Genomic DNA, 22,747 nt, shown 5'->3' with positions numbered 1-22,747 from the left:
ATTCGTTTTTCACAAGAACATGCGGTCGTAAGAAAAAGAGTAACTTTTATGCGGTTTTGGCCATCACAACACAGTTTGGAATTTCTATTATTACTTCTAAAACATTTCAACTTAAATTTAGTTTTTTTAACAGCTTTTAATCTGAAAATGTTATCTTATATTTTGTGCAACACCACTTTTTAAATCATTTTAGAAACCGTAAGTTTTTGCTACTTATCAAACGATAACTGGCACCGTTGGTCAAAATCAAAGCCATAGGCATATATACATAGATGATACATGAAACGAATCATATAACCATGAAAACACTAAGTCAAGTAAAGATAATTTATTTAGCAAAAAAAAAAAAAAACTAAAGATAATCAACTTTCAATGGTTCCAGAAGTTTTAATTAAATTAAATGTAGCTATGATTTCAATCCTTGGATATATATTAAAATGAAAAAAGAAAGAAACAGAAATGTCCTAACAAAAGTTTCTTTTAGCAAAAAAAAAAAAAAAGTCCTAATAAAAGCGGGAATCTAACCAACTCGGCTCTTCGTGTCTGTATGGTAATCTAAGACCATGATTAACCCGGGGTTCTTAGAGTGAAGTTCTTACCGGAAGTTAAGAAACTGTTTCTTAGCTTTTAACTAAAAAAACTAAGAACCGGTTCTTAAATAAGGACTTTAAGAACCGGTTCTTAGTTTTTTTAGTTAAAAGTTAAAGAAACGAGTTCTTATATTCCGTTAAGAGCCCCGTCCTAAGAACCCCCATTAATCATGCTCTAATCCCTACGTACGACAAGTTGTCCTAATCTTTCTCTTCCCCGATCATCATCTTCTTCGTCCCTCACGATGGCGACTCCAAGATCACCGGCGACAGCATGCAAAGCATACAAGTCCCTCGTCACCAAATTGCATCCCCTCTCTTCTCATCTCGAATCCGACTCCAACGCCGATTCCGTACGTTCTTTCTTCTTATCATCCCCTCTCACACCATGAGCCACGTTCTTTATCTTATCATCGTTTCATTAAATTGTTCGTAACGTTTTCAGGCAATCCATCTGGAGGAGAAATTCGCGGAGGATGATGACCTGACCGCTGCTAGAAAAGGTCTACGGTTACAGAGCATGGACGATAGCTCCGTCTTCAAACGCCGTTCTTCTTCTCTGCGATCAAACTCCAGCAGCCGTCGCAGCCACACGCCGCAAGCTCGTCCCACGTACCTCTCATCCTCCTCCTCCTCCTCTTCAAACCGCCGGTCTTTTTTCTCCAGAAGCACCAGCCGCGGTCACAAATCGCGCCCCGTCTCGAACAACGCGAGCCCCATGACGTCGTCACCGAGCCCGACAGGGAAAGATCAAACGTTAGCTGATTTGTTCGGCGACGTGGAAGGACTCACGTCTCCTCCTCCTCGTATGATTACGAAGAGCCGTAGCAAGAGAGATAAAGAGAACAGCGGCTCGTCGGCCACGTCTGTGGCGTTTAGGAAGAGCAAGAGCACGAGGGATACGGTTGGATCGATGGGGAGGAGCTCCACGCCTATTGTTTTCTCGCAGTCGACGCCGCCGAAAAAGCCGCCGGCTGTGGAGAAAATGCTCGAGTGTACGTTGGAAGAACTCTGCCATGGGGGAGTCAAGAACATCAAGATCACTAGAGACATCATCACCGATGAAGGGTTTGTCTCTCTCTTCTTGATCTCTTTTTTTTTTTTTAAGTTTGAATTTGAATTTAGGGCTAGGTTTGGTTTAACCTAACGTGTTCAGGAATTAAACTCGAAGAAAACAAAAAAAACTTAGCAAAATGCTACTGAGAGAATATCCATTTTAATTTTTTTTATTAATTATAGGAATTAATAAATTATAATTTTATTATTTGTATTTATACTTCTAAAACACTTAATCTTCTAGACTTCAAGTCCAAGGAATATAACATTTTACTGATGCACCGATGTTTAAATCATTCGTAAGTTGGAATTTGAATTTAGGCTTTAGGTTAAAGTGTCCACGAATTAACTCGAAGAAAGCTAAAGAAAATAGCAAAATTTGATTGAGTAAAATATCCGTTTTAAAATTTGCTTATTGATTGTATAAATAATAAATTATATAATCTTACGATTCGTGTTTATACATTTTAGTATTTTACTAGTGCACCGAGATTGAAGTCACTATATGCTTAAAAGTGTTTGGTCCCTTGTTTTACTCAAAGGAATGCTTCATTATGTTCTGTTATGAAACAGATTGATTATGAAACAAGAAGAGACGTTAAGAGTGAACATCAAACCAGGATGGAAGAAAGGGACCAAGATCACATTCGAAGGAGTAGGGAACGAGAAACCTGGCTACCTCCCGGAAGACATCACATTTGTGGTTGAAGAAAAGAGACACTCTCTGTTCAAAAGCCGTGGAGATGACTTAGAGATTGCGGTAGAGATACCTCTCCTAAAGGCTTTAACGGGGTGTAATCTCTCTGTGCCGTTATTGAGTGGTGAGTCAATGTCAATATCTGTAGGAGAAGTGATCTTTCATGGATTCGAGAAGGCGATCAAAGGTCAAGGTTTGCCAAATGGTAAAGAAGATGGTAAACGTGGAGATTTGATAATAACGTTTTTAGTGAGTTTCCCTAAAGAGTTGAGCGAGGAACATAGATCAATGGCCTATGAGGTTTTGAAAGATTGTTCCTGGGTGTAATGGTTGGTTACTATATATGGGGTCCATTCCATTCACTTCATGTCTTTATGTGTATTCTTGTTTGTATATAAGATTCACAAGTTGAGGCTTTAAAGTTGTGACTTGTTGACACTAGGCTGTTTTTATATGAATCTTGCTGTGGATGATACCAATTGTTCTTTTAGTTTATTTCAACCTTGTGAAGCCAGCCATATCTACAGCTATGAATTGCATGATTGGTTTACCAAAATAAGGGTTATTTATATAAAACAATATGCAATAAAACATTCAACGACCGCATAGCGCAGTGGATTAGCGCGTCTGACTTCGGATCAGAAGGTCGTGGGTTCGACTCCCACTGTGGTCGCAATTTTTTTTAATTTTTGAGATATTTCCTTTGAGCTTTCTAGGAAATTTGAAGCTATATAACTGATTTTTTTTTGAGAAAATTGGCAATATAGAACAACTAAACTAAAGTATTGTACACTTAGAATAAACATTCACTATCTTTTTTATATAAAAATTCATATCAATTTTTTTAGAATGCAAAAAAATCTAAAAAAATAGTATATTTGATGTAGATAAGCAACTGCATATAAGAAAAATATATTTGGATTCAAAAAATGTTTGAATAGTAATTTCAAAAATGGAGTAAAAGTGTTTGAAAATCAGATCTACCATTTACAGAGGTTTATAATATATAATCTAACAAAGACATTGTGATCTACCAACCGTAGAATGCGCAATACACGGAAAACATTAACAACTACTAGAGAAGAATATAAAATCCTCATTCCCTCTATGCTCTACATAACTGGTAGATTTGATGCGCTACAAAAATTAATTAATCTACTAAGGTAGGAAATGCATTATTCGAATTGTCTTTTTGTCTACTTTGGTGGTATACAATATTCTACCAGACCTTCTAATTTCTAAACAAATAGAATGCAAATTCTACCTAATAAAATTACAAAATCCGAAAATCTAGCCAAAAACGGGAACTCAAACGAACACTAATCCCTTCTCTATTGAGCTTTTTGAAAGATAAAACAAAATCAGGTAAAGATTCATGAACGTGGACAAGGTTGATAAGCTCTGTTTGTAGCTTTGTATCTCAATATATTTAGTATTCACTACTAAAACAGTAGTGTTTCTTTATCTCATCTATAAGTAATAAAAGGGAGATATCCTACTCAATCAGACTGTCCACGTAGGCAATTATAATCAACCAATCAGAGAGTGTTTTTTTGCCATGTCAAATGTGTGTTGCTTACCTTGGGCCTCGACCGTGTTTTAATAAATCGGGACTGATACGAATGGGCCTCAAGCCCATCAAACCATACCAAGGCACAGACGGCGATCAACCCATTACTAGCTCTCCCATTCGCATTTCTCGAACCCTAATAACCCAAAAAAATTCTTCATCCGATTTTGCGATTCTTCAATCTTCATCCCCTCTGACGATTCTTTATCCCTTTCCTCTGACTCTTCTTTGTTCCGTTTCACGATCTAAACAATCAATACATCCTCCACTCCCTTCTATCTTTACTCTCATTTATGGATTCGTTTTGCTTTTCCCCTTCGGATTTTGTTTATAAAGCTCTTAGTCCGCCTTTTCTACTTCGGATTTTGTTTATACAACTCCTGATTCGAGTTTTATTTCGATTAAGATTCTCTGCCATGAGTTCCAACGGGAAATCCACCTCCGAGAAACCAAAAGGCGTTGAGACTGACTCCTCTACCGGATCGATCAATCTCATTGGAACGCCATATGTCTCTTCCAGCAACACTGTTAGCGAACCCCACTCGAAGCAAGGTAAAGGCGAGGCGTCGGTCACTTCCGGTCTGACCAAACTCAGCGGCAAGACCTCTGTTTCTTCCGGTGTCTTGATCGGCGTACCTAAATCGAGAAACCCCAATGGTGAGAACTCTTAGCATTTACTTATGAACTTAAAGAGTCTGTTTGATTACCTTACCAAATTAGAGGGTCTAAAGCTTTGAGGTTTAAAACTATAGAGTCTGTTTGATTGCCTTAACAAATAGAAAGTCTAAAGCTTTGATCTTTAAAATAACGAGATGAATAAGATTATTTTTAGGTTTAAAACTATAGAGTCTGTTTGATTACCTTAACAAATAGAAAGTCTAAAGCTTTGATCTTTAAAAGAACGAGATGAATAAGATTATTTTTATGGTAGATAGTTTTTATACTACATAAAATATAAAAGTATATGAGACTGTGGTTTGGATTTAGTTTCCTTTTTCTTGATGGTAACGTGGGTGTTACTATGCAGGTATGAAGAATGGTGTCTCTTCAGGTGTTAGAGGGAAAGCCGTTGTCTCCTCTGGCGGCAAGGGAAAAGCCATTGTCTCGGCCGAAGTGGTGGCTTTCAGAAGTGTGAAATACGGATCTCATGATGGCGAGCTGAGGTTTCGGTTGATCCATTTTTGGGAAGCTCGGAATGTTGTGACAAAAGTGCTTATAGGTCTCGAGATGCTTCTTATCGACGAAGAGGTATAAACCGAGTTCTATATTACAATTTAGTTTATGAATGATGATGAGGAGCATTTTTTGTTCTATTATTTTGTTCTTTAGTGCATTTATAGTAAGTGTTTGTTTTGTTGATGTTACCGTGAAATATGATTTTGTTGTTGATGCATATCTGAGATCTCATTTCTAGCATTTCTGATTAATTTCTTTAATTATGAAACTGTCATCCAGGGTTTCATCCCAGCTGGGAGGATAGACACTTATTTGCCACACATGAGGGCTGGTGGGATTTACAGACTCAACACTTTTTACGGGTCTAACAACAAGACTTTGTATCGTGTTGCGGAGTCAAGTTTCACCGTCACATTCTCAACGACTTCTGTCCTCTCTGATCTAGATGACAGTTCGGTATGTTTCCCTGAGGATCGTTTTAGGTTCCATGGATATGAGGAGTTCGATGCTTCTTGCGACTTGAAAGGAGACCTTTATGGTAAGGTCTCACTGTTATATATAAGATAATGATAATATATTTCGATCAAATATATTCAACATTTTTGGTTACACTGTGTGTTAATGATATATAAAGCATTGATAATGTTTTTTTTGTTTTGCAGATTATATTGGCCATATCAAGCTTGTGAATGGGCAGGTTCTCGGTGACAATCTCGTGCTAGATGATGCAGATATAGCTTCTTCGCGCAGAGTTATGCTCCATGTTCAAACACATGAGTAAGCTACCCTGTATTATTTCGTATTCATGAGTTATCTCTCTATTTACACGTGATTTTGTATGTTATAGCGGTCCGGTGATGAAGTCGTACCTATGGGACAAGGCTGCCTCTGAATTTTGTGAGAGATTCAAAGCATCTGGGGTAGCTGCACGTGTTATTTTAGTCACTACCTTGAACCCAAAGCGTCTTGGAGGTCTGTATTACCTACTTTTTCTTTGAGTAGGATGGCCTGTTAATATTATATGGATAGGATAGCTTTGAGTAGTAGAACTGCATTTGGTATAAATTAGGCTTATTGGCTATGAGCATCCGATGGGCTCTGTTACAATCTTCCATCTCTATTATAACAATGGTTCTGTTATAGGTGCTCTGGCTCTATCTTCCATGGCGCCATCACGTGTGTTTTTGGACACTGATGTCCAAGCAACCCAAGATTATCTCAATTGGTAATCTTTCATTTATTTATAAATTGTTAATCCTTATTCCATCAGTGTTTTTTTGAAGTTTGTTCGTTGGCTTCAGGATGAACACGAATCTAGATGTTGCTAACAGAGTTAACGCAGACATTGTCACTAAAACTGAAACAGTGACCATAGGCGAGCTATTTTCTTATATGAAGCAGGAAGATGCGAAGGTTGTTCCGTACTAATTGGTAACACATCTAATATGATTATCTTAGTTGCTTATTAAATCGTTTAGCGTTTTGCAGGTTGCTTGGTTTGAGTGCATAGCAACTATTGGAGATGTTGTGCACGGTTCGTCATGGTATTACATCGGCTGTGGTGTGTGCCACACTAAGGCAACCAAAGGACCTACCAGCCTAATGTGCAAGAAGTGTGGGAAAACCAGTATTGTTGGTGTTGCACAGTAAGTGACTCAGCTCTACTTAAACTCATACTCAATGCACCATTCTTAATCTGTGTGTGACACAGGTACCTGACGAAGATCTCCGTGTATGATAATGATGATCAAGCGTCTTTTGTGCTTCTTGGTGATGCTGTACATGAGTTATCTGGAAAGAAAGCTTCTGAATTGGTTGAGGATTATTTCGAGGTAATACAGCCCCGTTTGCCTTTGTTATTTAAATCTGTAATTCCAGGATAATTTGAGGTATATAGTTACAGTTGATTACCTTATTTTAGGCCAACGAGGATGTAGGAGGTGATCACTTGGTTCCGGTACCTCAAGCTCTCATCGATACCATTGGACAGACTCGCAAATTCGTTGTGAAAGTGTCGAAACACAATTTGACTGGTCAGACTCAATCTTTGACTGTGACAAAGGTGCTGACTCTAGAAGTCCCGGAAGTTGAGGCCAATTTGGAAGGAAATGTGGCTGTACCAGACACACGTGAAACTTTGGATAAGGAAGATGCTGATGACGATCCTTCCACATGCTTTGGAAATGTGAAGAGGGCTGCTGATAAGGTTGAGGCAGAGGATCCCAAGCGAGCAAGGAGTGGCTAGGATGTGTTAAATGTTGGTTTTTATGGTTACTAAAACTCTCTGCTTTGGTTTTTTTAATTTCATACTTTGATTTTGCATCTTTAAGTTTGTTGTCTGAACATTGAAGTTTTGTTGGATTTGAATCTTTCACGAATTTGGTTGTTTAAATACAAAATGTGTTCTAAAGTATTTACGATTTTTGTTGGTTTAGGTACCGTAAATACTTATGACAAGAGAAAGTATTTGTAGCTTATTGGTTTTTACCAATTTTGATAAGAAATGTTTTTCTTAATATTATATTTAATTTTATTGTGTATATAGACAAAAAGTAAGAATGTATATTAGTGAATTAAGAATTTCTTAATCAACATTTGATTAGAGCGATAAAATGATAGAAATGGTGGGCATGTCAAATATAATGCAAGGATTTGTTATTATCATATTTTATTTGCTCATCTGATATTATGTGTGTCATATGCAGTCTGATCAAATGTAAGCGTGTCTAAATGATTTTGGTTAGATCGTAGTAGTTATGGAATAATAAGGATACAAGCCATTGACTTTAAGATTGATTAAACAACCTAATAACCGGCTTGCATAAAAGGATGACCGAGCATACAAACACTACCCAGCAAATAGAAAAAAGCTAGAACATCAAATAATAGTATTATTATTCAAAATTATTTCCAAAAAATCTGATTAATTAAATAATTAAAATAAAAAACTGTAAAATTAATATTACATCAACAACGGTAAGAAAGTAAACCGTCTATAAATTTACAACTAATAATATTTCAAATCATGAAGCAAAATTTTCTTTCTATCAAAAACAAACTTAAAAACACACATAAATAAAATAGCAACAATAAATGTTAAATATAAATTTTGGTTAAAAAGGTTGACAAAATTATTTTGGTTAAAACGATAAATTGAAGACAACAAATAAAGAACCGGTATACAAGTCGATGGTACTTTCTTTTAAAGACAAGTACAACAATGAAACTTAATAATTTTAAAACCAATCAAAATTTATACAGTACTAATTATAAGCTTTACAATTGTTTTACATAACAATAAATAACCAAGATAAAGAATATATATAGATCTTAACTTATAATTTAGTTAACTTTTCGTTTACTAATATCCTACATAAAACTCCAATAAAACACAACAAATGATTTCGAATAGTTTTAAATTTGCATTTATGTTTATAATTCTATAACAAGTTTCAGTGTATATCATATTTGTTCGATTTTAAAATATAAATATAAAAATTAAACTAATATTATAGCAAAAAATCTGGGCGTAGCCCGGAAAACCCCTTAGTATCTATAAAAAGGACAATGTATTCATTAGGTACTTATAAATAAAACAAAGATGTTCTTGTGCCAGAAACTCCACATAACCTTTTATTTGCAATTAAAGAACGGTCAGATAAGTTTCAGCATCTTCAGCCTTGCTTCATGCTCCGCATCCAGCTTCGGGGGAGTGTAACACCCGTGAAGATCCTCCACAATGTACTCCTTCGTGAGCTCTCTCTTAGTGAGGATATGGTAATGCCTCTGCCATATCCTCTGAATAGCCATAGTCGCCGCAAGAAAGCCATACGCTAAACCAAGAATGGCGAAGACGACAACAAATACAATAACAAGAGCGAAACAAGCTTCCATCGATGCAGGGAAACAGTCCAAGATCCCCCATCCGTAACAGCAGTTCTGACACCCGTCCATCCTCGGGTCATTACCGTTGAGAGAAGAGCAGTGTAGAATGAGTCCGAGAAAGCCAATCAGTACAAAGAAGGTTACAACACCTAAAGATTCATGATACACCAAATGATTAAAAGCATGTCTAGCTGTATTTAGTTATGAAAGGAGATGAAAAGTTTGGGATTGCCGATGCAGTAGTAGAACGGGATGGGATGTTTTGACAGAATACGATCCCAATCATCGTTGAAAGAGTTGCGAAACTCTCCGTCTTTATCCATTACGTATGCAAATCCAGCCATCACGGCAATAACCTGTAATGTCAACACGTTTCAGTATTCTTACTGATGGACAACAGGCTTTAACAAATCAAAAACAAAACACATTGAGAAGAATGAACAATCTGATTGTCATCAAGTTCTATTGTCACATATCAAGATTCGAATCTAGATTCACTTTGTTACCAGGATAACAAGAGACAAATGATCATCAAGATCTCTCATCACATACTTTCTCAACCTCGAGCAGTTATAATAAGAGCCATGGAGGAAACCAAAACCAATCACAATGAGAAGAATGAACAATTTGATTGTGATCTAGTTCCATTGTCAAAAAGGTCAAGATTCGAATCTAGATTCACTTCTTCACCCAGACAACAGTTATGACAAGAGACAAAATGATCATCAAGATCTCTTATTGCATTCACCCTCAAGAAACTGCAGTTATAATAAGAAGCATGGAGGAAACCCAAAACCAAACACAAAGTTCCACTGTCAAGATTCACTTTTTTTATGACAAACATCTCTTATTACATTACCTTCTCACATCCTCAAGAAAATGCAGTTAATAACAAAAAAAAAAAAAAAAAAGCAGAGAGAGATACTCACAGTCTGCACAGCTACGAACACCAAAAGCACATCCCTAGCGACAAAGAGCCTAAACTTAGCTTTCCTCCGCCACGTGTTATTATCCTCAAAAGGCTCAACACGGAGATGAAACTGAGCTTTGCAGGTAGTGCAATGAGAAAAGGCGAACCCTTCCTTAACCGATCGCCAATGATCGAGACACGAGCGATGCACGAACTGCTGAGTGCCTTTGCACATACACGGCGATATCAATTCGTCGCCTAGCAAATCGGAATCGCTCTCTAGACAGATACGGCAGCAAGGAGCCGAAGCGGAGCCGCCGCTCTCTAGATCATCTTCTTCTTCGGCGTTTATCTCATGATCATGATCGGAGCTTTCCGCCGCGGAGGAGGAAGAAGACGATGGAGAGGCTCCTAGCAAGGGAGCGGAATCGCTTAGCTTTTGTGAATCCGGTGGCTGCAACTGTACTTCGCCTTGCGTCATTTGATCAAACGTTATTGAACCCTAATTTACAGAGAGAGGTGTGAAATTGAAATCAATTGATGAGATCAGAGGGAGAGAAGGATTCGATTTTGGGGGAAATGAATCAAATTAGGGTTTCTCAAGTCTGGATTTTGATCGTGCGATGATGTAAAAGAAGATTACAGAAGTGGAAAGAGCCCAAAAAAAAATATATATATATATGGGGTGAGAGAGGCTCGAACTCTCGACCTCAGGATCACTCAGTAGCTATGAGACCTACGCGCTAGCCAACTGCGCCACCACCCCATTTGTTTATTTCTTTGCTTACCAGATTTTGTAACTAGACTGAGGTTCTCACTAACCCATTTGAGCTTGGCTATTTATTAGGTTACAATAATTAAAAATATATACGCCATCAGCAACTTTTCTTATTTTTCATTTTCATAGGAATTTGGAATATGATGTACGAAAGTGATCTTATACAAAAGGTTAAGCCAAATTAGCAAAGTAACGAAGAGAGGGAAAGATGACTTGTACATCACGCTTCTTCTCGTTTTATTATATTCCATCGATGATGCTTAAAGATAGGTTTAGAAATTTAAACAATGGCTTCTTCTTTGTGGGTTTCGATGACGACATCAGAAGTTGGGTAAGCCACACATGTGAGGACATACCCCTCGTTCATCTGGTCATCGTCTAAGAAGCTCTGGTCCGTCTGGTCAACGGAGCCAGAGACGACTTTCCCTGCGCAGCTTGAGCAAGATCCCGCACGGCACGAGTAAGGCAAATCGATACCTGCTTCATCCGCAGCGTCGAGGACGTAGACGTCGTCTTCGCACTCCACTTCTTGCTCACCTTCCGGTGTGATGAACTTGACCTTGTAGGTAGCCATGCATGTGACGCGGCCGCCGCGTGCGGTGGAGGATTTGAGGCCGAAGAGGGATTGTGTGTTGGCCAGAGGGAGGGATCTGAGGCTGATTGGTGTCTGTTGGCGGCGGAGGAAGGAGGTGTTCACGATTGCGCTGGAGAGAGCGGTGGAAGCCATGCCTGAAAGAAAGATAGTGACGTCTCTTCTTTTGCTAGTTTGTTAGAGTGTGTGGCTGTGGTCCGTCTGGTCATCGTCTAAGAAGCTCTGGTCCGTCTGGTCAACGGAGCCAGAGACGACTTTCCCTGCGCAGCTTGAGCAAGATCCCGCACGGCACGAGTAAGGCAAATCGATACCTGCTTCATCCGCAGCGTCGAGGACGTAGACGTCGTCTTCGCACTCCACTTCTTGCTCACCTTCCGGTGTGATGAACTTGACCTTGTAGGTAGCCATGCATGTGACGCGGCCGCCGCGTGCGGTGGAGGATTTGAGGCCGAAGAGGGATTGTGTGTTGGCCAGAGGGAGGGATCTGAGGCTGATTGGTGTCTGTTGGCGGCGGAGGAAGGAGGTGTTCACGATTGCGCTGGAGAGAGCGGTGGAAGCCATGCCTGAAAGAAAGATAGTGACGTCTCTTCTTTTGCTAGTTTGTTAGAGTGTGTGGCTGTGGTCCGTCTGGTCATCGTCTAAGAAGCTCTGGTCCGTCTGGTCAACGGAGCCAGAGACGACTTTCCCTGCGCAGCTTGAGCAAGATCCCGCACGGCACGAGTAAGGCAAATCGATACCTGCTTCATCCGCAGCGTCGAGGACGTAGACGTCGTCTTCGCACTCCACTTCTTGCTCACCTTCCGGTGTGATGAACTTGACCTTGTAGGTAGCCATGCATGTGACGCGGCCGCCGCGTGCGGTGGAGGATTTGAGGCCGAAGAGGGATTGTGTGTTGGCCAGAGGGAGGGATCTGAGGCTGATTGGTGTCTGTTGGCGGCGGAGGAAGGAGGTGTTCACGATTGCGCTGGAGAGAGCGGTGGAAGCCATGCCTGAAAGAAAGATAGTGACGTCTCTTCTTTTGCTAGTTTGTTAGAGTGTGTGGCTGTGTATAAATGGCGTAAAAGGCGTGAGGTAGAGAGGATTATAAAGAGGTGAGCTTTGGAGACATTTTTTGCCACGTGGCGTACGATATGTGGGTTCTTGTGTTATCTACCTTGGTCCCGTGTGTTTTACATTAGTGCATTTTTTTGTTGGTCAGAGCTTATATGTGGTTGGACTTGAAACAAGTCACCATAAGAATATGGGACTTGGGAGTGGGGATGATTCTAGACTTGTTTGGGTTCTTCTTTTCTTTTTGCTCGAAGGCCCACCAAGTTTTCAGACTGAACCTATGCATGTGGTTGTAGACTTGTTTGGTTCTTCTTTTCTTTTTTGGTGACAGGTCCCACCAAGTTTTCAGAGTGAACCTATGCATGTACTTTTCGTAGTGTTAATATTCAATTCACACGGGCTTCAGCCGCTCCACTGACAACCAATAAAGTCACCCTGTCGAACAAATTAATCTTAACTCCATGCATGATATTCAACATTTCCCGAACACATGACTACTATGGAATCTTTAATCTCTACCGATGCAATTATCTTCTCAACACGACCACACAGTTTCTTGGATGTATACTATCTTATTCTCGGATAGAATAAAAACGTAGCAAGCAATCAATTACAAAAAACTTGGTTATATCCAATTGCTCCTAAATGACATTCAATGTGATCTAATTGACGTGAACTAAACACAAGTAGTAATAGTATATTACATCCACTAAGTTCTAATCTAAAGAGAACAGGGCACTTACCAAAAAGGGAGACGAGACAATACCAACAAAAGGGACAGAAGCCCTCATTGGAGAACATATATGCTTCACCTTCGTCCCTCTACTGTGTTTATATAATATATAATCCCCCATAAGAAGGTTCCTTCTGAACTGGATGGGTTTTTCTCCTTTTCGATCATTCGTCTAGTCGCACTTGATGTTTCTGTAGATTCTCCTTACAAACAGATTTGATCCCAAGAATCCAACAGCTCCTGCCAAAATATTCAGAGGAAGATATTTTTTTAGTCAAACTGGTAAACACCAATCCCTGGTTTTGAAAGAGAGTGGAGGGAACGAGTTTACCGCAAAGGATTCCAAGGCCAAGACAGAACATCATTGTGTATCCAAAGTAGAAGCTTGTCTGGAAGAATCCAGACATCTTGGTCTTTACGTAGTAGTAATAGATGGAGTATAAGTAGACATAGACAGCCGTTGAAGCAGCTGAGAAAAACGAAGTCCATTGCCAGTGATAATTCTCTGCGTTCAGCAGGAAATAAGTTCCCACAATTGTCACACAAACCGTCACTATCACCAGAATCACGAAAACCAGTAGCATGAATCCATACACATAGTACACCTGTCAAACCCAAAACAAAATATCAGGAATAGTCACTCAAATATACAACATACTTATGATAAGCCAAGACACATTGAGTCTACTTGAAGAAATTCAGTTGCTCAAACTTCAGATATAGGTCTAATATAACTAGCCTAGATATCTCACTAATAAAGTCTCTTTGGTTTGTTCAATCTGCAATAAAATTAGCAGTCTCATAGCTCTGTTCTTATCAATGCAACTATTTTTTACCTTGTAATTCCAGAAGGATGTGAAGACAAAGTACATCTCGATGAAGATGCTTCCAAATGGTAGCAAACCTCCCATCAGAGAGACAACCGATGGAGTTAAGTACCATTTTTTCTCAGGGATTGGGCGCGGAATGGTCTTTACACGGCATGGGTTGTTTGGAGCACCACTCCAGTTTCTTCCAACAACTGTCCCGAGGAGGGCTAAGGGGAAGGAAATGAAGCCCCAAATTACGAACATAACCACCATTGTTCCGAAAGGAATGGCCGCAAGGGATCCATAGAATATGGCAATTGTGTTTAGGAGAAAGCCGATTCCAAAGCACAAAAAGGGGAAGAGAGAAGCCGTGAGAACCATGCACTTGATCCAATGTTTACCTGAACAAAATGCACATTAAATTTAAAAATCAAAGGCGAATAAAACTGGAGAGATCCGCCAAGAGTAAGTCATACCCCCGCTTCTTGAGTACATTCCACCACTCACATAACCAGACACAAAGGAAGTCAGAGCATAGCAAACAATGAAAGTTGTGACGATGGCTCCTCTCCTGAAATAATCAGAATACGATGTTAGCAAAATCCAACAAACAAGGTGAGGTCTACTGCCAAATATACAAGCATACCAAAAGTACTACAAAGAATAGAGGGGAAACAACAAGACGAAAAGTTGGTGGCAAGTGAGAAGAAGAGTGTAACACATACCCAACATATAGAGTCCCAACGATGGCCATTAATATGACAAGAAGAACAAGCAGCGCCAACTGTGCACCTGTGCCAACAACAGCTGAGAGAAGAACTAGACTCCATGGTGGTCTGAATACATCTCCATGCACAAGTTTCCAACCAGATTCTTCATTTACATCCCGTTCCTGTGCGCATCAATTAATGTCACGAATGGTTTTACAGCCTCAACAGTAAAGAAATAACCAAGAGAAGAGAGTAGTAATAGCGAAAACAATTGTGCAGTTATGACACATAAAAGTTTGAGGAAACATCACCAAGCTCACCAAGCTCTCGAGATCATCATCTTCACGAGCATACTTCGCATAATCATTTCTGAGGGTCCTCATCAATATCATTGAGACCAAACCGGTGAGAAAAATAACCATCATGAACGAGTTAAAGATGGAGAACCAATGGATCTGAGAACGAAATAAATTCTTATAAGGCTTATAAAGCTTGAACAAATATCTTGAAGAGATGAATTGTAGATATAAACTGTTAGACAAGCAGGAAAGCAAACATTTAATATGACATATCATTTGAAACTGTGAACCAATCATAATCAAAGACAAAGCAAAAGGGTGTGTATAACAAGCTAAAAGTTACCTGGTGCTCAAAGAACGGATAATCCAGATATACATCAAAACGTCGGGCAAATGTGACATCTGTTGGAATCCATTGCACAGAATACGTCAGATCCACTGTCCTCCCTGCTTCCAGTGGCGTTGGGTTGTCTTGTGTGAGATTAACATGAATGATCTATAAAAATAATTAAACAAGATCACAGCATGTAGCTCACATGATATCCATATTATTGCTTAATGGCATAGCGACAACCGACCTGGTCTTTGTTGTATTTGACAATAATGTTCTTATGTGTGTAGAGTACTTGTTTGCCGTCTTCACTATTTTTGTCAGGATGCAGCTCACCCACGAAGCCTACAATGGCGATGAGACAGTATCAACACTATCAGAAACTAAAACAGAAAATGATTAACCCTGGATATTACAAGTAAATATACAAAAGGTCATACCCCACAAAGGCAGGTCATCTGAAGTTAGAACCACCCGATGAAAGTCCACGCAAATCAGATGCCACAAAAAAAAGGGTTGTGAGAAATAAGGTTAACGATTCAAAGAAGTCACCATTCCAAATAGTATAAGTAAACTGTATGTCCTCCAACTTCTAACGATGTATATGGTACTGGTAAGGCAGTGAAGATAATAGGGTATCTTTTAGATTTGCATGAATAAAGAAAGCAATTCCAAACTTTATATAAACAGAAAACCGCAACATCTTTTCTCTGAAGAAAATAAATCTTTGTTGTTTTTGTGCTGCTACATCAGCAATATGAGCAAAAAAAACTGTGAAACATACCCATAAAGAACTCAAACCAGTAGCTAGATTCGATGGCGTCTTTGAAGTGATTCACCTTAGCTTCATCCAGTTCAAGGTGACAGATAACATTTCTGTCAACATTTTCTGAAAACAGAAAAAGGTATTGTAATTAGAGCACAGGTGAGATAAAAGATCGTAAAGCATCAGAGTTAAGACATACTCAGGAACTTTATCGGTATCTCGCTGTCAATAAGCTCATTTCCACCGAGAACTTCACCAAGACCACCCCATTTGTGAACATCATTTTGAGAGGGGCGGCAGAACGGGAGGCTGTAGTAGTTGTATGTTTCTTGTGGGTTGTTATATGGGCCGACTTTGTTCACCCACAGGGTAACTTTCTCATCCGCTTGATACTGGCAAAAAAAAAAAAAAATGAATATAAAATTGAAAAGAAATGTATAATATAAATGGATCATCCCAGTCTACAGAGCGTTTCGCTGTATAGCATTTCACTAGCAATAACGCATGAATGATATAACCAACTGAAGAAAGTTCAATCACACGAGATCAACATGCACAGTACTGATTCGAGCTGTATGTAAAAAACGGAATGCAAGCACCAGAGATTTGATCGACTCTTAACCTTGTGATCTGAATCGGAGGCGAGAGCAGTTGCGAGAAGGCAAACGAGAAGAACGAATACGGCGGAGGAAGACGGCATTGCGAAATCCGGCGGATGATCGGATCTGAGGAAGAAGGAATGAGACGGTGGTTGAAATGCGTTAAGACTCGATGATCTGATTCAAATTGGTGTACACTGCATCGCGGCAGTACAGTGTCAGCTCTCTCGTTTCTCGGAGAGAGAAACGAAGATGAAGAGAGCACAGCACAGTACTGCTGTTTGTTCGGCAGAGATCATCTCACTCATCAGTGTATCGCCTTGGAGATATTGGGCCTCTAGGCCTGAAATTACGTATTAGTATCAATCTATTGGGCCTAAAGCCTGAAATTACGTATTAGTATAGAGGCCCATACTATCTTTACGTACACAAATGCAATGAAATCATGACATGTTTTCATTTGAAAAACCGTCCCAACGACAAGCAGACAAATTTATTTATGAAAAATTCATTTGGTCGTTTTAAATGCAAATGCAAAACTTGGCGTTTCAAATATTGGAAGAGAAGAAAAGACAAGAGGAACGTGAGCTGAGGCGACAAGCCAGAAAACCAAAATAACAAACTGATTCTATTCACACCTTTACTCTTATGCACCTTCCATGCTATGCATTCCACCATGGAATGATCACTCTTTACCACTAAACTCAGTGCCGTGTGAGCATCTGAAGCTGCCCTAAGCGATTAAAAATTATATACTGCCACGTAGTTATAAAAATGATACAGTAATCTTTATATATAAAAGAAGCTTTGAATCATTCCCAAGTATGCCACATGTGCATCCACATCACAAATTGGTCTTTCCTGCGCGCGACACGTGTCTTCTGCGCTGCGTTTCATTAAAGTGAGTTTATAATGTTTCGGGCTTGGAGTTGGGCTTGGCGTTGCGCTTCGTCTACGGCCCATCGAACACAATCTCTTACGGAAACCCTAATCAGTCTATACGCTCTTCTTCGTGTTCTTCATTCGCCTTTTATCGCGCAGGGACGATCCATAATCTGTAACAGTGTTTTGTGATTTAATGGTCTTAAATCGTCTTCAATCGCCATCCCACTACGAAACTCTCTCCTGCGCCGTTCGTCTGCTAGATCGTGTATAAATATGCTGCAATCTCACCGTGCGAATCGTGTTATCTACACTTTTATAATCTCACATCTCACTCATACTCGAATCTTACCCTTCATCTCTCTCAATGGCTATGACAAAGGTTTTCTTTTCCGATCTCAAGTCTGGGCGGTGCTCATCCGTTGTGGAGGCGAGACTGCTTCGATTCTGGGAGGCTAAGAACGTTAAGCGTGGTGGGAAGCTAATGTGGATGGATCTGCTCATGCGAGAGACTGGATGCTATTTGGGCTCTTATTTGTAGTTTTCTGGGCTATTAGTCTGGTATTCATACGTGTCTTATATTTTATTTGATTCCCTTACCCTTCTCGATTCTGCGTTTCCCTTCACCTCCCCCACAAAGTTTCTTTTGCAAAACGGTTGTAGTTATGGCATTCAATCATCAATCCCCACTACGTCTGCTTCATTGCTTATTAACAACATTTTCATCATCGCTCTTGGACAATCTTTAGCTTCCAAATCAGAAAACCCTTAATCGTTTTATCTTATCCACGACAATGGCAACTCGACGGCCCCACTTCTCTGAGCTAAAGGCTGGCCGCTGCATTTAAAGTGTTATCACGAGGCTTCTTTGTTTCTGGGAAGCTCGAAACTTTAAGAAAGGTGGAGAGTTGCGGCCGTTGATGTGGTACTGGTCGATGAGAAGGTAACAACTCTTGGTCTTGATTTCGCTTTAATAACATGCATCCTTACAAAATAAGCTGATTACGTGTTATGTTCAAGTGGGTTGCAGTCCGCTTTCATCCATGCCTCAATCAATTTTCATCGGCTCATACTTTCAGAAACATCATGAAGGAAGGCGGGCTCTCTGACCTAAGTCTATTTGATGTAACAAGGAGCAACCAAAGCTTTTGACTGTCAAAATTCAAATACATATCTACCATTGCCTCTCATGTTTTTCTGCGACACTTCCAGGTTCTAGCCACTCACAATCTGTACGGATGTCACATGAGGTAATGGTTTGCATAGAAGGGATTTTGAATAATTGGGGTTTGATATGCTTTCAGATTATGTTCTTACTCTTGTGGCTGAATGAGTCGAGAGAGAAATGAAATCGTGTTCCCTGATTGTTTTTTTTTTTGGGAATATGTTAGAGTTTATAGGTGTATTTGATGTTATTATCCATTTGATAAGAGTTCAGTAGAGAGAATTAAGCTTCTAGTACATGTCAATATGAAAGCTTTATTTTTGCAAATTTTCTTGCAGCTTTATTCGTTGGACGAGGAGTGCTGCTATGTCGCAAGATAGTGCAACTGCTGGCTCTGCTTCTGGAGCTAGACCATTTTGCTCCCTTGAAGGTACTATTGGGTCTATGCTCTGCAATCAATATTTAAATCAAATTTTCACTAATAGATGAATGGCTTAGCCTTCTAAAATATGCTTCGTTTGTTGGTATTTTTGTTTGATTGTAGAGGCTTGATGTACCAATTACTGACTAGACAAAATTCAAACGACATACAATGAAGATACACATAAAACTGAGGGTATTAATACTACCATCCGCTTCAAAGGTCTGTCCAACTACTCTCATATATGTTGTTTGGCTAATTAATAGATCGAGTAGTTTTGTCAATTTGAAACTTTTCACTCACCTTACGCTTTACTTTACTCAGGCTGATGCCGGACTGACTACGGTTCGTCAACATGGAGGTGTTAAGAAGATTGAGTGAATACCACTGTTGGAGCTGAATCCATATGTACTGAGTTCACTCCCCAGGTTGGATACTCTGCAAAGAAGGCACACCATGGTTGAACTTTAGAGCCTGAGAGTCCATGATATTGTTTTATATTTTCACAGTTATTCTAATCCTGTTTTTTATTTAATTCCGAAAATTTGTAGTATCAATATACTGCAGTTCATGTCTTTTGTGTCGGTGTTTTGAATTTGGCTGTTTAAAAACATTTTCGTACCCATCAAGAAAATATGGTTAAAAAGTTTAAAAAGTTCACCTCATCTTCGAATTGAAAAATTCATATCTTCACTTGGAAATTAAAATTCGCAACTACGGTCCACTTACCAACGATTGAAGAGGCCTTTTTTTTTGTTTTTTTTTCCCAAAAGAAGCATAGTAAAACTGAATCAAGAAAGTGCTTTCTTATGTGATTTTTAACAAACATGAGATAAACTGATTTTCTTTAATTAACTCTTAGTCAGTATTTGTAACACCCCGATCCGGCCGACTAGGCCGCGGTCGAAGCCTTACGTCGCTCGGTCCACTTCCTGGCCGAACCTCTTAATTTTCGCCCTTTAATTATAATATCGCCTAAAGGCGAGGGCTAACTTAGACCTTAGCTAAAGACTTTCTTAGCCCTTTATAGCATAGATCCTTTCAACAGATACGCAGCGGATTATTCTCTAATTAACCATTGGTCTAAAACCAATCTAACACTTGTCTGGTCGAATCACCTTAGCCTTGGTCAGTTTACTCAACTACCAATTAGCTTAAAGGTCAATCCCAAAACCAAACCAAGTCATACGATTTTGAGGTTCCATTCCCCTAAACCATTCTATCTAGATCTACATAAGTAAATGCTAGATCATACCTTTGCCACATCTACGGAGCTTATTAGCTCATCGGTCCTCCATTGACTCGAATTGCTCTTGCTTGACAGCTGGACCACGATCACTCAATGATCTTACTTAAGGTCCTTATCTTGACTCCTGCACCAAACAACTCCCCTAGGTACTTAGTCATTCAACCAACCATCCCCACAGACATAAGTAACCTTTGAGAAGTCTTTGAAAGGATAAGGATATACATCTGGCCTTTCTTGGCTCATGCACAATCCGAAATCCTTTTGCCTTATAGGCAATAGTACCAAGTCCATCTTCTGGACTAACAAAGCTCATTAGATCCTAAGTCAATCAACCAACCATCCTCACATGACTTGGAACTGATGAGTCATCATTTGGCCTGACCGGCCTTGGGACTTAACCCAGACAACAGATATGATTTGTTCATACCAACCGATGCATTCATTAATCAGATTAGTTCCGACACCTTGAACCATCATCCAGAGGTCAGGTCGTCCATACTCAACCATGATCAGATCTTACACGGTTTTCCTTGAACAATCATAGTTAGGCTCAATACTTATGGTCTACGACACATAGTACTAGCCATATACTTCGTCATGACTCTTAGCCAATCTCGAAGTTATCAACACCAAGGTTGATATCTAGAAGCATCACATCAATACTCTTACTCCAGCAACGTGACTATCCATACTAGTGCTCGGCCATCGAAACATCGTCATGAAACATGATCCGACCACTAGACTTGATAAGCCATCGTCTACTTAGCAGGTATTGACATAACCGGCCTTCCATTGCCATCATGTGGGTCTATGCCCTACATAAGGCATATGGCGCCTATCCTACTCACCAACCCGAAGTTGATTGTAAGATATCCCACTTAGCCTTTGCGGCTAGAACCATCCATCCACTAACCATGGATTATGGTTCATACATCAATCATGTTGTACGGATTGTACTAGCCCTTAAGGCCTTCGCTATTTCCCTACACTCATGTATTGACCTAACTGACAACCCATTGCCATCATGTGGTCCATGCCCAACATAATGCATGTGGTGTCCTTTTAACCATCGAATCACTCGTACCCTTTTCGGTCCCGATCTGTTCGTACCCTTTCAGTCCCGACCCGTTCGTACCCTTTCGGTCACGACCCGTTCACATCCCATGGATCATGATACGTTCGTACCTCTTGGATCACGACACGTTCGTACCTCTTCGATCACGACATGATTGCAGATCTTGGATCACGATACATTGCATCCTTGGGATCACGATGCACCCTTTGGTCATTGGTACCTTTTGGTCCTCGTACCTTTTGATATTTGCAACCCTTGGTATCTCGTACCTTTTGGTTACTTGCATCCTTTGGTATCTCACAACCTTTGGTAACTCATGACCCTTGGCAACACGCAACCTTTGGCGACTAGTACCCTTTTGATCCAACCTCTCGGCTATGGTTAGCGATCAACGTAACCAACCATGACACCAGGGTCTATGACGTGGTAACATGGTTAACTATCACGTTCCATATATATATATATATATATATATATATATATATATATCATATAGACATAATAATATAAAGAAACAGAGATAGAACCACTCACAACCGCTATAGCCCTTACCGATCAGTTAGTCAGTCTCCCGGCTAACCGCCCTTGGACCCTTGGTCCTTTGCGCCTATTTCCCTCCAGGAATAGGTCTTCCTCTTGGCCTCAGTGGCTTCTCTAAGCCACGGCCTCATATGGCTAAAGCCATACCCACCATGAACCGGATCGTACCCTTAAGGCTTTGATCCCGGATCCTGCCCTTCCGGCTTGGATCCTCGGTCCTCATTGGGGGATCCCTTTGTTTAGGACGTGTGTCCTTTGTCTCAGACAGAACGAGACTGAATGAGAATGAATGAAATTATCCCTGGACGTCCTCCCTTTATATAGAAAACCAAAAGGCATGTGCGAAGGAACACATCCCTTCCAAGCATCCTTTCGGAACAGATCTTGGCCATCGATTACAATCAACGGTCCAGATTGCACCTGTTGGATCTTGGAGGTTTCTAGATACATCTAGGCACGTCCAACAACATCTAGGCATGTCAAACCCAAGCCCAAACTGATATCCCAAGCCCATGGCCCGACCACAAGAGCCCACCGGCCCGTAGCCACCTTGGGTCGACCATATGGCCCGACCATAGTCCGGACCCGGCCCAACTTCCCGAGACCAGAACACTCAGTCCAGCTGAGTTGAGCTGACTCCCAGCTGACCCAGCTGAGTGAGCTAGTAGCTCAGCTAGTTGAGCTGACATAACTTGGACCGAGCTAGACTGCACTAGATCGTGCTCTGTTTAGCTGATCGAGCTACTCGTCTACATCGTCCAGCTATTGTACAACTCTCCCAACTTGTTCTCTTCATTCTATTCAATCCGTCTAAGTCCTTTGATCCATTTATTGACATAGACCCATGATCCATTCTGATCATTT

The 22,747-nt window shown here is 40.1% G+C and overlaps 7 protein-coding genes and 2 non-coding genes across 11 annotated transcripts; 3 read left to right on the top strand and 6 right to left on the bottom strand.

Annotated features, from left to right (window-relative positions):
* Window positions 1-519: 519 nt before the first annotated feature.
* Window positions 520-2,837, top strand: LOC106453803 (dnaJ homolog subfamily B member 4-like). The gene is made up of 3 exons (XM_013896008.3): window positions 520-943; window positions 1,036-1,658; window positions 2,220-2,837. Exons 1-3 carry the CDS (start codon window positions 836-838, stop codon window positions 2,668-2,670), a joined length of 1,182 nt encoding a protein of 393 aa, XP_013751462.1. The 5' UTR covers window positions 520-835; the 3' UTR covers window positions 2,671-2,837.
* A 22-nt stretch (window positions 2,838-2,859) lies between these two features.
* On the top strand, window positions 2,860-7,502 carry LOC106404315. 2 transcript variants are annotated; one of them, XM_022704190.2, is made up of 5 exons: window positions 2,860-4,570; window positions 4,941-5,627; window positions 5,752-6,735; window positions 6,801-6,921; window positions 7,011-7,502. In XM_022704190.2, the coding sequence occupies exons 3-5, from the start codon at window positions 6,692-6,694 to the stop codon at window positions 7,332-7,334; spliced, it is 489 nt and encodes a 162-aa protein (XP_022559911.1). In that variant the 5' UTR covers window positions 2,860-4,570; window positions 4,941-5,627; window positions 5,752-6,691; the 3' UTR covers window positions 7,335-7,502. The 2 variants fall into 2 exon arrangements, with proteins under 2 accessions (XP_022559911.1, XP_022560379.1); XM_022704658.2 differs by lacking the exons at window positions 5,752-6,735; window positions 6,801-6,921; window positions 7,011-7,502 and having other exon boundaries at window positions 2,863-4,570; window positions 4,941-5,735.
* TRNAR-UCG lies at window positions 2,943-3,016 on the top strand. The gene has a single exon. It is a non-coding gene; the product is annotated as a tRNA-Arg (tRNA).
* Window positions 7,503-8,579: 1,077 nt separating the features above from the next.
* LOC106406016 lies at window positions 8,580-10,605 on the bottom strand. Its single transcript, XM_013846598.3, has 3 exons — window positions 9,904-10,605; window positions 9,207-9,330; window positions 8,580-9,123 (listed from the first exon to the last, which is right to left on the bottom strand). The coding sequence occupies exons 1-3, from the start codon at window positions 10,363-10,365 to the stop codon at window positions 8,744-8,746; spliced, it is 966 nt and encodes a 321-aa protein (XP_013702052.1). The 5' UTR covers window positions 10,366-10,605; the 3' UTR covers window positions 8,580-8,743.
* TRNAM-CAU lies at window positions 10,566-10,650 on the bottom strand. Its single transcript is given in 2 exon segments — window positions 10,566-10,601; window positions 10,613-10,650. It is a non-coding gene; the product is annotated as a tRNA-Met (tRNA).
* A 100-nt stretch (window positions 10,651-10,750) lies between these two features.
* On the bottom strand, window positions 10,751-11,815 carry LOC106451716 (ferredoxin-1, chloroplastic-like). The gene has a single exon (XM_013893681.3). The coding sequence runs from the start codon at window positions 11,813-11,815 to the stop codon at window positions 11,432-11,434; it is 384 nt and encodes a 127-aa protein (XP_013749135.2). The 3' UTR covers window positions 10,751-11,431.
* LOC125574976 (ferredoxin-1, chloroplastic) lies at window positions 10,943-11,389 on the bottom strand. The gene has a single exon (XM_048766878.1). The coding sequence runs from the start codon at window positions 11,387-11,389 to the stop codon at window positions 10,943-10,945; it is 447 nt and encodes a 148-aa protein (XP_048622835.1).
* Window positions 11,816-11,857: 42 nt separating the features above from the next.
* Window positions 11,858-12,241, bottom strand: LOC106415595 (ferredoxin-1, chloroplastic-like). Its single transcript, XM_013856347.3, has one exon. It carries the CDS (start codon window positions 12,239-12,241, stop codon window positions 11,858-11,860), a length of 384 nt encoding a protein of 127 aa, XP_013711801.2.
* Window positions 12,242-12,860: 619 nt separating this feature from the next.
* LOC106451715 (transmembrane 9 superfamily member 1) lies at window positions 12,861-16,847 on the bottom strand. 2 transcript variants are annotated; one of them, XM_013893679.3, is made up of 12 exons: window positions 16,575-16,847; window positions 16,152-16,344; window positions 15,971-16,075; window positions 15,627-15,644; window positions 15,434-15,531; window positions 15,199-15,351; window positions 14,868-15,011; window positions 14,572-14,738; window positions 14,323-14,417; window positions 13,874-14,247; window positions 13,369-13,642; window positions 12,861-13,277 (listed from the first exon to the last, which is right to left on the bottom strand). In XM_013893679.3, the coding sequence occupies exons 1-12, from the start codon at window positions 16,650-16,652 to the stop codon at window positions 13,210-13,212; spliced, it is 1,767 nt and encodes a 588-aa protein (XP_013749133.1). In that variant the 5' UTR covers window positions 16,653-16,847; the 3' UTR covers window positions 12,861-13,209. The 2 variants fall into 2 exon arrangements, with proteins under 2 accessions (XP_013749133.1, XP_013749134.1); XM_013893680.3 differs by having other exon boundaries at window positions 14,877-15,011; window positions 16,575-16,846.
* Window positions 16,848-22,747: the final 5,900 nt, after the last annotated feature.

Source organism: Brassica napus, chromosome C8, assembly GCF_020379485.1.
Source record: "Brassica napus cultivar Da-Ae chromosome C8, Da-Ae, whole genome shotgun sequence".
In the NCBI taxonomy this organism is placed as follows: Eukaryota; Viridiplantae; Streptophyta; class Magnoliopsida; order Brassicales; family Brassicaceae; genus Brassica; species Brassica napus.
Note: the sequence above shows the minus strand (reverse complement) of the source record. Positions and strands in the feature narration are given on the sequence as shown.

What these genes read in the sequence shown, in the direction of transcription:
- LOC106451716 (XM_013893681.3), bottom strand. Translation starts at nt 11,815, where the DNA reads ATGGCTTCCACCGCTCTCTCCAGCGCAATCGTGAACACCTCCTTCCTC.
- LOC106451715 (XM_013893679.3), bottom strand. Translation starts at nt 16,652, where the DNA reads ATGCCGTCTTCCTCCGCCGTATTCGTTCTTCTCGTTTGCCTTCTCGCA. An exon ending in ATCCGTTCTTTGAGCACCAG is followed by an intron (nt 15,012 to 15,198) that starts GTAACTTTTAGC and finishes TTTCGTTCTCAG; the next exon opens with ATCCATTGGTTCTCCATCTT. An exon ending in GTTGGGACTCTATATGTTGG is followed by an intron (nt 14,418 to 14,571) that starts GTATGTGTTACA and finishes TGATTATTTCAG; the next exon opens with GAGAGGAGCCATCGTCACAA.
- LOC106404315 (XM_022704658.2), top strand. Translation starts at nt 4,207, where the DNA reads ATGGATTCGTTTTGCTTTTCCCCTTCGGATTTTGTTTATAAAGCTCTT. An exon ending in TAAATCGAGAAACCCCAATG is followed by an intron (nt 4,571 to 4,940) that starts GTGAGAACTCTT and finishes GTTACTATGCAG; the next exon opens with GTATGAAGAATGGTGTCTCT.
- LOC106453803 (XM_013896008.3), top strand. Translation starts at nt 836, where the DNA reads ATGGCGACTCCAAGATCACCGGCGACAGCATGCAAAGCATACAAGTCC. An exon ending in CCGACTCCAACGCCGATTCC is followed by an intron (nt 944 to 1,035) that starts GTACGTTCTTTC and finishes TAACGTTTTCAG; the next exon opens with GCAATCCATCTGGAGGAGAA. An exon ending in GACATCATCACCGATGAAGG is followed by an intron (nt 1,659 to 2,219) that starts GTTTGTCTCTCT and finishes GTTATGAAACAG; the next exon opens with ATTGATTATGAAACAAGAAG.
- LOC125574976 (XM_048766878.1), bottom strand. Translation starts at nt 11,389, where the DNA reads ATGGCTTCCACCGCTCTCTCCAGCGCAATCGTGAACACCTCCTTCCTC.
- LOC106415595 (XM_013856347.3), bottom strand. Translation starts at nt 12,241, where the DNA reads ATGGCTTCCACCGCTCTCTCCAGCGCAATCGTGAACACCTCCTTCCTC.
- LOC106406016 (XM_013846598.3), bottom strand. Translation starts at nt 10,365, where the DNA reads ATGACGCAAGGCGAAGTACAGTTGCAGCCACCGGATTCACAAAAGCTA. An exon ending in TGTTCGTAGCTGTGCAGACT is followed by an intron (nt 9,331 to 9,903) that starts GTGAGTATCTCT and finishes TTGACATTACAG; the next exon opens with GTTATTGCCGTGATGGCTGG. An exon ending in CCCGTTCTACTACTGCATCG is followed by an intron (nt 9,124 to 9,206) that starts GCAATCCCAAAC and finishes ATGAATCTTTAG; the next exon opens with GTGTTGTAACCTTCTTTGTA.